At 35.9% G+C, this 13291-nt stretch overlaps 1 protein-coding gene across 4 annotated transcripts in view; it reads left to right on the top strand.

The window, feature by feature from the left end:
* The window catches only part of FBXW11 (F-box and WD repeat domain containing 11), an 83979-nt gene extending 71736 nt beyond the window's left edge, over positions 1–12243 (top strand). For all 4 annotated transcript variants that reach the window (XM_051978901.1, XM_051978898.1, XM_051978900.1 and 1 more), the window contains 7 exons: positions 367–485; positions 1552–1801; positions 2547–2665; positions 3526–3636; positions 4234–4312; positions 5040–5226; positions 9722–12243. In XM_051978901.1, coding sequence (XP_051834861.1) covers positions 367–485; positions 1552–1801; positions 2547–2665; positions 3526–3636; positions 4234–4312; positions 5040–5201 — 840 coding nt within the window. In that variant the 3' untranslated portion in view covers positions 5202–5226; positions 9722–12243. The remainder of the gene's footprint in view (positions 1–366; positions 486–1551; positions 1802–2546; positions 2666–3525; positions 3637–4233; positions 4313–5039; positions 5227–9721) is intronic.
* Positions 12244–13291: the final 1048 nt, after the last annotated feature.

Here is a 13291-nt window from a genome sequence, read left to right as displayed (position 1 = left end):
TGCAATTAGTGACTTGTATTTCCTTTGATATTCATGATTGCTTCGTATTAAATATTTGGCTTTTTGGCTCACTAGTTGATTCCTTATAAAGACTAGATGGCCTCTTGACTTTGGTGTTGGTACAAGAGTTACAAAGGCAAGGTGCCCAATTCATTAAAAAGAAAAACTGGATTGCTAGTCATTTGACAAAAAGTCAACAGTACTCTTGGAATTATTGGTATGTAACTCTCCTGCCATTTCTTAACTGATATAGTAATACAAGTGCTTATCTTTGCTGTGGTTAGAAGATCAAGTAAGTGAAGCAATTGCATTGTTGAGAAAGTGATCCACTAACATTTTTGCATGATTGACCTTGTGTTTCAACAGATTTGGGATAAAACCAGTTTGGAATGTTTGAAAATATTAACAGGACACACAGGTTCAGTCCTTTGTCTGCAGTATGATGAGAGGGTTATTGTGACTGGCTCCTCAGACTCCACAGTGAGGTGAGCACAGTGAGATCCCAGCTGAGCCAGCCAACATATCTGAGAAAGTATCTTGCTTCCTTGCCCCTTCCCTCCCTTTTAGGACTGGACTTAAGGTAACTTTTTTATCCTGATTCTATTGAATGTCGTCCTATCTTCTTTCTCCATGATGCTTTCTCTTCTCTCTACTAAAAATCTGACATTGTCTTTCTCATGCCTTCAGCTATATCTGCTACTGCCTGATACACCTTTCATGGTTTACTTGGCAGATAAACTGAGGTCTAGTGGTAACTTTGTCTTTTGCCATCTTGTGGCCTGAGTCCCTGGTTGAGTCAGGGAGGCAATTACCATTAGAGCTGACCTGAGTCTTAAATCTAGATTTGTCGCATTTGTGTGACTTTAGAAAAGTCACTTCCTTTTTGAAGGACTTATTTTCCTTATTTTTAAGATGGTCATGTGGTTTCTGTAAGATTTAAAAATCTTAATTAAAACTTCCTCCCTACTCTAGCAGAGCAGAAAAAAAGGTAATTTAAGAGCCATGCCAAATGAGCTGCCAAGCACTGGGGTGTCAGGAATATTGGGGGAGAATAAAATGTTGGATAAAATAGCATAGGATCTCAATTTCCAAAATTTGTACTTTTGAGGAAATCAAGTCAGTTGAAAAATGTCTGTGGTTTAAAGAACTTTAGGCCTGCTTTCTGTCTCTTCCATCATTCAGTTTGGCAAGTAGGAATAATGTGATTTGTTTTCAATTTGATTGTTGAAGTACACAGAAAAATCCTTGAGCCATGAGCAAGCAGTCCTCTGTGTGCTGTCAAATTTGGCCACTGTATCTGTTTTTACTCAACCTTCTCCTCCCCCCTCCCCCCCCCCCCAAAAAAAAAAAAAGGGAAATAGGGTTGTATTAGGAAATTGGACTAGTTAGAATTTGGGGAAATAACTCATAAAAACAAAAATCAGCACAACTTTTTAAAAATAGAAAATACCTATTTTCTTGCATTTACTTGAATTTGTTGATACTGATAGGTCCACAGCATGAAGAAAAAAATTTTTCCCGAATTTAAATCATACTTTTCTCTTGCTTTAGAGTTTGGGATGTGAACACAGGAGAAGTTTTGAATACGTTGATCCACCACAATGAGGCAGTCCTTCACCTGCGTTTTAGCAATGGCTTAATGGTGACTTGTTCAAAGGATAGGTCCATTGCTGTGTGGGACATGGCGTCACCCACCGACATCACGCTTCGACGTGTATTGGTTGGCCATCGAGCAGCTGTTAATGTGGTTGACTTTGATGACAAGTATATTGTCTCTGCTTCTGGTGACAGGACCATTAAAGTAAGTTTATGGGAAGAAAAATCTTGATTTACTTTCATATTTATTGTTCAGGAACTAGGAGCATAGTGGAAGATGGGATTTTTATGCCAGGATGGAATTAACTACATCAGAAAACCTCTTTCAGTATCCTCAGAGTGCCCCCTTCTGGTTATTCACTGTCTGAGCTCTTAGAGTCTAGGCAAGAGGGATGGAAAAGTGTGACATAAGTTAAATTACAAATTGTATTGAAAATATGACCTGCTGGGTATAAGGGTAGGAGAGGGTATGGGTGGGTGGGTGTGTATGTATATGTGTGTGTGTGTGATGCAATGCATAGACAACAAAGATGTATACACACAGATACATAATATAGATATATTCATACATAATAAAATCTAACAAATCTAACAGAGCTGTAAACACTTAGCTGAGTAAAAGATGGGAATGTGGGGCAAGTAAAGTGGCCTTGAACAGCTTGGTTACTTTGTGTCCCTCATTTCTCTCTTCAGTTTAAGTAGTTTGTGTGAATATTTTATGCAAATGACTTAATAAATTACAAATTATTTTACATAAATAGGGTTATGAGTCATTGAGAAGAAAGGGCAGATATAGTGACAGGAGAGACAAGAAAGGGTGGGACCCACATGTAAAAAAGGAACCACATACCTCTGAGATCAGTTAGCCTTTGGAGGAAAGACATGAGAATCAAGTACTGTAAAATCTATTTTTTGTATTCAGTTATTAAAATGTACAATTTGTCCTGCAGGTCTGGAGCACAAGTACCTGTGAATTTGTTCGTACTCTGAATGGGCACAAGCGTGGCATTGCCTGCCTTCAGTATAGGGATCGACTTGTTGTGAGTGGATCCTCAGACAATACCATAAGGTGAGTGGAAAATGTTTCTCTACCAGTTCATAGTTTGAGTTTTATCATATGATAATTTTATCATAGTTTTAGATATTTTATTTATATCCAAAATACTTCCAAGATTGGGGGGAGGAGCGGAGGGGGTGTATTTAGGTTTTTGTTCTTCTGTATTTTTTGCTTTACAATAGATTCTAAAATTAAATTACTTTCATTGAGGATATGATATAGGTCACTATTAGCAGTGGATAAATGTTAGAAATAATTTGTCTGACTGTTTTGTTAGTACAATTAAAGTCCAATTAGGGCTGAGTTGTTGCTTATTCAGAATAGATCTGAGAAACTATTGCATATTAGAATGCTAACAACTTTTGTTTGCAGATATAATAAAGGTGTAGGTCTGAAATAGTGGTGTGTCAAAGTTGACTACAAAGTTGAGATATGTTCTATGTTCTTGGTCTTTTATTTCCCTCTTTTTTCATTGTTGGAAGTAAGTTAGAAGAATACAAATCCTTTTAGCACCAGCATTTGTTAGGAAAATCAGATTAAAAATAAAGGTATAGATTCACCCTCTGCATTTAAATCTCCCAAGTCATTGCATAACTGATAGATTCCTCTCGCTGACTGAGAAACAAACTTATTCCATAGTCCAGGTCAAGGAAAAGACTTCACCTGCAAGCCTTGTCAGGAATGTGGAAACCATTATGGGGGGGAGTTTTGTATTACATGTATTATGCACCCTTTGGAGCCTCTGTAATACAAGTTCTCATAACTAAAACATTCCATAAGCTATTCCATGTCTGTGTTGTATATTGCAACCATGTATTTCAAGATGGCAATGAGGTATCACTTGCATAAGGATGCTCTATTTCTTATTTAAGGTTATGGGATATTGAGTGCGGTGCCTGTTTAAGGGTATTAGAAGGACATGAAGAATTAGTCCGCTGCATCAGATTTGATAACAAGAGGATTGTGAGCGGAGCCTATGATGGGTATGTGTTTAAAACAAATGACTATATTGTTAAAATTATATTAGTGGTGACCTTATAACTACAAGAAATATTGGAACTGGAAATTCCGGGTAGTGATTTTTCTTCCTTATACTCCAATAACATTTCTCCATCCAGAAGGCCTGTGGGTGGCAGAATAACATCATTAGAGCCTGTAGAACCCAAATTAAACTTAGATGTCTTTCAACTTATAGGGCAACTATTGCTACTATATGTCATCTCTATAGTCCATACTCTCCAGGGTAAAATTTTAGTAAGAAGGCTAAGAGAAAAAGACCAGTAAAAATCAGAAGATTTATTTTTTATTTTCACACACAACACCAATGTGTTGTGTTGCTAAAATAAAATGGATAAGGGTGATCCCTTGAGCTTAATTAGGGGGGAAGGAGAAGAGAGCAGGATAGAGAAATGACATGCATCCACAGTAAAATGTATTAAATTCATATAGTACAAAATGTATATTTACCAAGTGGAAAGAATGAACATTGAATCAAAATCAGTTTTATTTATTTCCTATCATTTTGTTCTGTTTTTTTTCCACTCAGTGAAATCTTAACTCATATTATTTTTATGTTATAGAAAAATTAAGGTTTGGGATTTGCAAGCTGCTCTTGACCCCCGGGCACCAGCAAGCACATTATGTTTGCGTACCTTAGTGGTATGTATATTTTTACTTGTATGTATTGAAGCCATATACAGAAACATGTCTGTTTGCAGGTGAATTTACATCAGAAGTTAAAGTTCAAATCTTTTGTGCCTCAAAGTACCTTCAAATGAATTTTTGTTAGCCCAAATTAGGGAGAACTTATTGTCTCTGTTCTTGTAAGCCTTTTTCCAAAAGTATATTGATCCTGGAGTTGGAATTTAATAACTATAAATGGTTCTTTGAACTCAGGGGCAGTTTCCTGGCCTATTTCAGAATGCCTACTTCCAACCTAAAGATATAGGACACAAATATAAAGCTGTGGAGTAAATTGGAGAAATGTACTCTTGGAATGGAGAACAAAGAACCAAATGATGGCTTCTGCAGTAAAGTTTTCACCTAATTTTGTGTCATGGGTCCTTTGGCACTCAAGTGAAGCCTAGGGATCCCTTCTCATGATAATTGTTTTAGGTGACTATGATAAAACTTTTAGCATTATTTTTTTTAAAAATTAGTTATATTGAAATAAAGATGTTAATCTTCCATGGACGTCTATTGAGCTCAGTTTAAGTAGTTCTCATCTAGTCTGATACTCTTGACCTACAGTCCTTTTTAAAAAAAAAAAAAAAACAAAACAAAAAAACAAAACAAAAAAAAAACCAGCTATGTGTCCTTGTGCTAAAAGCCATAGAAAATTCCAGAAAATTTAGATCTTCATTAATGAACCTGTTTGATTTTACAGGAACATTCTGGACGAGTGTTTCGATTGCAGTTTGATGAATTTCAAATCATCAGTAGCTCCCATGATGACACTATTCTGATTTGGGATTTCCTAAATGTGCCCCCCAGTGCCCAGAATGAGACTCGTTCTCCCTCTAGAACATACACTTACATCTCCAGATAACAGTCTGCACTTTTACCCACATCAGGTATAACTTTTTGTTTATCATTCTCATCTGTGTATTTACCATTTGTTACTGGATTATAGTGATTCAGATATTTTAAATATGAAGTTATACAATTTGATTCATCATTAGCAGGTCCTATTCTTTAAATCTCTTTCTAGTCACTATTAGAGGACTCAGGAACAGACCACATTTGAATTCTCCTTTGAGTTTCCCTTGTCTTTTCTTTCATTCCCTTTGAATGTATTTATTAAGCCCTTACTGTGTATTTGGCCTATGCACTGTGCACACAAAAGCATGTACCTTCAAAGAGTATTGCAATAGTGGGATACTATACATGTATGTTCCTTTATATGTTTTTTCTCTTTTTTTTCTCTTTTTTTTTTTTTTTTTTTTTTTTGGTAGAAAGTCGGTAAGCATTTATTAAGTGTCTACTATATGTTGGGCATTGGTCTAAGCTCTGGATATAAAAAGAGATAAAAGACAGTTCCTGCCTTCAAGGAACCTTCATTTCTAAAGTAGGGAGGCAACTTGCAAAGTATAAATACAATGTCTACTATATACACAAAAAGTAGAAAATAATTTACAGAAGGAAAGCATTAGAATTATGAGGAATTGAGGGAAGGTTTCTTGTAAAAGGTGACATCTTATTTGGAACTTAAAAGAAGCCAGGGAAGAGAGTAGACAGAAAAGAGGATGAGCATTCTAAGCTTGTTTTCTATATATTTCATCTGGTAAGTCTTAAAGTGAGATTTTACATGGAGTCATAGGACTCCATCTGATTTGCCTCTTCTTTTCCAAAAACAGGAGAGAGACAGAGACAGACAGACACACACAGGAAGAGATGGAAAGGAATGTGAGGGATGGGGCAGGCATTGACTTTCAAAAGTCCTCCAGGGCATGGTCTCATGGCATATAAAATTCCCTTTGAAAAGTGTAATAGCAGCAGTCAAAAGTCACTCTTCATACCTCATTTAAATATGATAATAGATAAGTTCTATGCTAAAAGATAAGAGAATAGAATACTCTGCCTCTTATCAAGACCAAAAAGACTAATAGGGAGAATGCTATGCTAATTACTGTCAGATTTCTTTGAATTTGCCAAATATACAGTAACTTTTCCAAATTCTAGCTTCATGATACTCTACTTGGATACTGACCAAAATTTATGCCATCTTTAATGGGAATTATTTTTTACAATCGCCTGTCCTTGGATTGTGGTTCACCTTAAACTAATTCAAAATCCAAGATTTCCATCACTGACATTAGGAAGCCTGACTTCAAATGGGGTAGATGAACCCCACAAATGTTAAGAAAGAAAACCAACAACTAAAGTAGTAGAAATGTATAGCCATGGACATGCACACGCAAATGTTAAGTGTACCTTGTCTGTAGTTATTCTTAAAGCTCTCACCTTGGGAAAGCACAAAGTTCAAATAAATTTGAGACTTGGAAAAAAAAATTTCTGCTGCAATGCAAATTTTTCTCTAATAAAATGTCACAAATTCGATGTATGTTTGAATAGTTTCCTGGCTTATTTAAAAAAAAAAAAAACAACTACAGAAAGGATTCCTGTAGTTGATGTGTGTGATAACAACTACTTCTTTCTATGTGATTATCTAAGGGTGTGTGTATGTATGTATGAGTGTTCCTCTCCTTACACCCCACTCCATCCCCATTCAAGGAGTCTAAAAACATCTCTGTAAAGATCACTCCCTACAGTGTTTTGTAATGACGATAAATTGTAAATCAGTGGAAAATGTTATCTGCTCTTTCAGGTGGTGGGTCCTAAAGACCTAACACAAGCAATGAACCTCTTTTACAAGGTTCCAAATGTGTTTGTTTCTTCAAAGCAAATTGCTTTTGACAGCCCTGGCAGTTAGCTACAAGGATTTTATTGCCTTTTTTTGAATTCTTTTCATTTATTCTAACATGACAAAAATTGTTACCATATGATATGCTAAGATCTAAGTAGTACAAGAAAAAACCCACTCTTAAAGATGCTTTCACTGTTTTAAAAAAAAAATCTCCCAGCTAAAATTTAGTAAGGCAAGTTTTTTGCTCAGGAAATGTAGGAAGTGTAGGAATTAGATTTATTCAATTCTTTGTTAATGCTCATTTGTCTCTGGGAGAAAATGCTCCCGGGTGGTTGTTTTTATTTCTCCATTTTGCATGATTATTAAAAAATCTTAAGTCTTCTTTTACTATATATTTTTAGTACATTTTGAAGGCATCTTAGCAGACCAGTCAGATACAAAGGAGGGTCATTTAATGGATAATAGTGTTATACATTTTGTCTTTTAAATTGTAAGTTACTAAAGTATTGCATACTTTTGTATTTTTGCATAGGTTCTAAACAAAGGAACACATAAAATTTCCTTTCATCCAGAGTAGCATGTCCTTGTTTACTTGTATGTATTATGGTTTACTTTGACATAAGCAGCATAAGTTGCCTTAACAGTTTGAAAGATGAATTACAGGTGTCCCAGGATCAACTTTCATAACCTTGACATAACCCTATCATTGTATAGTAGAATGATTCTAATTATTAGGCTTTATGGTTGCCTGGATTCTAGAAATTTTAAGCTTAATATAGTTTTTGATTATAGTGAAACCAACATGACATGTCTTTGTTAATATAATGATTCTAATTTCCTTAATGTAGGGATTTACAAATCATTTCCCTCACTACAACTCTGAGAAGTAGGTAATATAAGTATTTTTAATCCCTATCTTACAGAAGAGAAAGTCATACTCAGAGTGGTGTAAGTGAATAACCCAAGATTTTGTAAATCTAGTAAATGCCAGAGCTCAAATTGAAGCCCAGGTTTCTGAGATCATTAACCATGCTGCTTGTGAGCATCTTTCCCTAATCCTCCTTCCCCCAACTGCTCCCCCCAATTCCCTGCCATACTCACACATTAGAACAAAATCATACAGATCAAACATCACATCAGTAATTAGAAGAATTTTGGGATTCTTCATTGCCAAGGTGGTGTGAATAGGATTTCTAGCTAGCACAAAGGATTACAGAGAATTAGCATGAGTTATAACACATTCTGTATGAGAGCTGGGAGTTACCCCAACCTTTTTCAGAAGAATTTGATGATCACATAAGTGGGATGATTTTGCCTAATGTTGGTGCCAGAATCAGGATTAAAGCCCAGGTTCTCAGTTCAGTTCTTTCCACATATCCATGTTTCCTTTTTGAAGTGCATCTCTACTTGTCAAAACTGCTAATCCCTTGAGGCCCTATTCAAATGCCTCTTATTTAGTCTACCTTTTTTGTTCCATTATGGTAAGGCTGGAAACTTCTGAAGGCCATTGCTTCTCATTCTGGTTTCCTATGAAGTACCCATTAGTCCCTTAAACCTTGTGTGGGTCACAATCTTCAAGGCTAGCTTTGCTAGGAGACATAAAAGGAATCAATAAAGGGGATCAATAAAGACTTGATGGGCTGAGTTCATATTTTTTTTAAATCATAGACTCGTTTTCCTAAAGGAAAAGGGTAGCTTGTCTGTAATTAAGGGTTTAAAATTTCCTATGAAATTATGGTACACATTTAGATTTTTCAGGAGGCTCATTCCAGTACATTAAAGACAAAATTTGATCGGGGAATTTTAGGATTAGAAGAAACTAGAGATCATCGATTCTGATTTGCCTCATTTTTTATACAGAGAAATTGAAGTCCAATAAATTGCCCAAAGTCGCTCAATAAATTGATGTCAGAGTTGAGCAAAAAACTAGGTCTTTTTCCCAGATACCATTTTTTGCTTTTTCCAATGAAATTTTTAAATATAGTAAATTCTTGGTGTTTGCATTCTCTTAGCAGAAATTCCATAGCAGTTGCCATTTCTGTATTTTTGCAGTTCATTGGTAATTAAAACTTATATCAATGAAAACTTCCTCAGAAATACTTTCCCACTCCTTGAAGTCTGCAGCTTTCAGAAAGCTTGTAGGTGAGGTTCAGGTTGAATTAGATGACCTTTGAGATCTCCCTTCTTACTTGGCTTCTGTGATTCTGTGTGGCCGGGGGCATTTTTTGGTCTTTAAAAGCTTTCTGAGAGTTGTAGAAGAAAGATTAAATACTGTAGTTGTATTGTAGACAAGTTTTTGTGGTATAAGTAGTCTTTGTACATTGACACTCTTCATATAGAATAAATGACCAGCTTTTATATGGTACTTTGAAGTTTACCAAGGGCTTTGCTTTCTCTGTTGATCCTCACCTGATTAATAGCTGCAATTACTTTGTTTTTACAGATGAAAAAAGTGAGCCCCACTCAGGGTCACATAGCTATCAAATATCAAAAGGCAGGATTTGAACTCGGGTCTTTCTTCCTGACTGCAATTCTAGTACTCTATATAAGGTGTTGTCCTTTTCCCCTGAATATTTGATCCGTCAGATCATGCTTAAAAGAAGTTTTTTATTTTGATGGTGGCAATTATGGTAGCATGAAGGTAAATATCAACAACATCTAACACATCTGTTTTTCTTTTCTTTTTTTTTTTTTTTTTTCAGGGTTCCATAGTCTTGAACTACTGGCTACACAGCTCTCACATGCCCACAGGTGTTCATTCACAGCTGAGTATGAAGTTGGAATTGGTTCTAGATGCTGTGTAGATGCAAAGCAGCACAACTCTAAATTCTCATTTTTCTTGCGATCTCTGACTCCTGACTGTTTACTTGGAGGCCTTTATGATGGTCACGTCAACTTCAAGTAGATAAGAAAAAGCCTGTCCTTCCCTGCCATGAAAAAACCTAATGCTTCAACTGTAAATTTTTCATATAAACTGAATTTACAATCTGTTTTACAGAAGTAAATGAAAATTCAAGAAAAGACTTGGCCTAATTTATATTGCTTTGCACTTTGGTCTGACTTTAAAGAACAACATCATATTCTCCGATGAAATTTGGGTGCCAAACACATGCCCAGAATGTACATTGTTCCTTTCAGAAGCCGGCATCCTCCTTTTGACTGTACGAGCTATCCTCCATTGAGAACTTGTTTTATAAGGAGTGTGTTGGACTTTGGAAACATTTCTGGATTGTTTAATAATATTTTTGGATTTTACTTTATTTCTGCCCCACTTATTTCTTTTAATTTAAAGAATTGTAAACCAGATATTATCTGCCAATTGGTAACATGGCACTGGCTTTTCTTTTATTAATGGCTCTCTCCTCCTTTCCTCTGTTTTACTGATATTTGATATAGTCCTACCTTTCCATGAGTGCTTGCCTCTTAATTTAAAATACTGTATCAGCATGTAGATAGAATGTACATAACAGTTTAACCTCAAGGTGTGTGGAGTGAGGGCCTCCTGATCCCGAGACACTAATGCAGACTGTATTAGCACTTAGCCACGGGATATTCTCAATGACTGGCACCCAAGGGGCTCATGTGGATTATCCAGAATCCTCCGTGCAGTATTCATAAGATTTTTTTTTTTTATGGGAACTATGTTTTAAAAATGTAATTTCTAAGCTTAAAAAAATTAAAAACGTTTTGTTTCTGTTCTGCAGTATGTACAATAGACATACCTTTTAAAATATTTTTTTGTTTTGTTTTCTTAATGGTATTCTAAAGTACTTACAGGTTAGCTTTTTTTGGTAGCATTTACTTGGCTCCACAATTGAACGATGTCCTGAGTCAAAATTTAAATGTATTAATATTTTAATTTTATTTTATCTGAATTGAAGTAGTAGCTCTATCAAGAGGAGACTCTGTTGCTCCCATGTCTCTATCTGGGTCTAGACTCCGTCTAGTTTTCAGGCCCTTGTCCCAGGTCAGTGCTTGGTGAGCGTGCTGGTATGTGTGCTTCCTCTGTAGCTTTTGTTATCGGACATCTCCTTGGACAGAAGGCCTCTTTGGGGGCCTCCAGCTTAGGTTACAAGGCTTCCTTGTCTTACATTTGCATTCTCATGTACTTTGTGGCATGCTTCTGTGGGAAGGGATTACTCACAAATGTCATTTCTCTTGATTTGCTTCATGTGATATGCAGTTTTCAACAAATGATTTTGTTTTGTTACTCTTAGCTTCCAAATGCACTAAAATTCAAGTAGGTGTGAATGCCATTGTCACATTGATTATCTGTGGAGATCATATCGGCACTGGGGTGTCGGCTGGCAATCTTTTTTTTTCTCCATGTACAATGTTATGTTTTATTTATCCTTTGACATTTGTTTTAATTCAGGAATGTCCATGGTATTTAAAGGACCAATAAATTAATATTAAAATGCAGTGAACAAGCATGCTAGCAGTGGTATCCTCTTGTGGATCAAACCTCTTCCCAGCGAAAGCACACACAGATACTACCAAAGGGCAGATTGCTTTGCTATATTTTATCTTTTGCATCGAGAAAAGTGTTGGGATCAATGTGTAGTTTCTTATTTTTTTCCTTCAGTTAAAATTTCCTCCTATATGTTACAAGTGATTTCTTTCTTTGAGCTGTTAGAACCTCAAAGTGCAGAAATAAGGTCACAGTTTTGTAAGCTTGACAGTAGTTCGTGAAAGTGGCTTACTTTTTAACCCTTTTCATCTTATAGCTTTAATATTAAACTGGCTAAGAAAAGATGCTTTTGCAGCCCAGAAGAAAATGGCAAATTGTTTCTCAGAGAGCAGTGTCCTTTTTTATGCATGTGTACAATGGAAGTTCCTCATTTTCCTTGGGAGATCATGGTGTTTGAACGTGCACACAACTTTTGGATTGTGCTTATTAAACCACAGCAGTGGACTTTATCTTTGGCACCCAAGGAATCTGACTTCGGGGATTCACAGTAGCAATTCCTGGCTGCACTCTGGATTTTGGTTTTGCTGACCATAATTGAGCAATTGTACATTTCTGCTATATTAATGTTTTAAAGCACTGGGATAGTCTACTTCTAACTTGTAATTAATTATGTTTGCCAATTATCTGTTTGAAATAAGTTTGTGTCTGAACAGCTTATTGAAACTGTTAAATTGTACAGATATTGTTCATGACCTAAAGCTTTGTACTGTGGAATGTGCTTAATAAAAAAAAGTTTGACCTTTGTCCAGAAAATTGCTAACTAATATCCAAAAAAGTATAGGCGTTTTGCATTACATCTAATTTGGCTTCATGCATTTGTTACTTCAGATACTAATTTGAAGCTAATAATCTTAAAATAAAACATTCCTTATCTACTACTCTGTTAAGGAATTTGTTTAAAGAAATACTGTAATATGTTATCAATAATTCAGTGACATGCGACTGAGGCTCATAGGTTTTTTTTCTTAAACATCTGCATTGTAAAATGAGGTGGAAGGTCAAGTGCTTTCAGTATAGAAGAGCTATGCTATGCCTGTGATACAGTTGCATGTCTTGAAAGGTATTAGCTAGAAAGCTGATGTGAACTTTGTGGGTTTTGGGGTTAGGCTATCCCAAACCACTCCTTGGCAAGGCTGCCTTCTCCCATGTGCAAGATTGCTTCCTCGGAATATTTTAGAGTTATGGGATGAAATATAAAACGGGCACCTTTCAGTGCTCTTTGTGTCATTTTGATTTCAGTGAAAATTGAACTTTTTGATCTCATCACTATGAAAGACTTCCATAAAGGCAGGTATGGAAGAGCCAGCTGGAGCCCATTCGGCTTTTGTGTATCAAGAACAGATATTGTGGCTCATGGTAATGAATCATCAGGATTTATTTGAATCATCCTTTCAGACAGGAGTTCTTAACCATTTTTATATGATCGTCCCCTCAGACAATCTGGTTTTAGCAGAATCATGCATTTTAAGGAATGGAGATAAGAGCTAAATTTCATTTTGAAGTTTAAAAAAAAAAAAAAAACTTTTGTTTTCTTTATTCCTTGCTTGGATCCCAGGTTAAGAACACCTCCTCTGAAGCATATTCAGGTAGTTTTTACATCCCCAGCTATGACTAATCAAGAAATTTTATTTACCAGTCATGCAACTTTGGTACATCATTCAGTCACATCTAGTTCTGCATGTCCCCATTTTTGAGGTTTTCTTGGCAGAGATACTGCACAGATGGCAAATGTTTTTGCCATTTCCTTCTGCAGCTCATCTTGCAACTGAGGCAAATAGGGTTAACTGGCCTTCCCAGGGTT

The sequence above is a fragment of the Antechinus flavipes genome, chromosome 2 (genome assembly GCF_016432865.1).
Source record: "Antechinus flavipes isolate AdamAnt ecotype Samford, QLD, Australia chromosome 2, AdamAnt_v2, whole genome shotgun sequence".
Lineage (NCBI taxonomy): Eukaryota > Metazoa > Chordata > Mammalia > Dasyuromorphia > Dasyuridae > Antechinus > Antechinus flavipes.
This window is presented reverse-complemented; position numbering and strand designations above follow the sequence as displayed.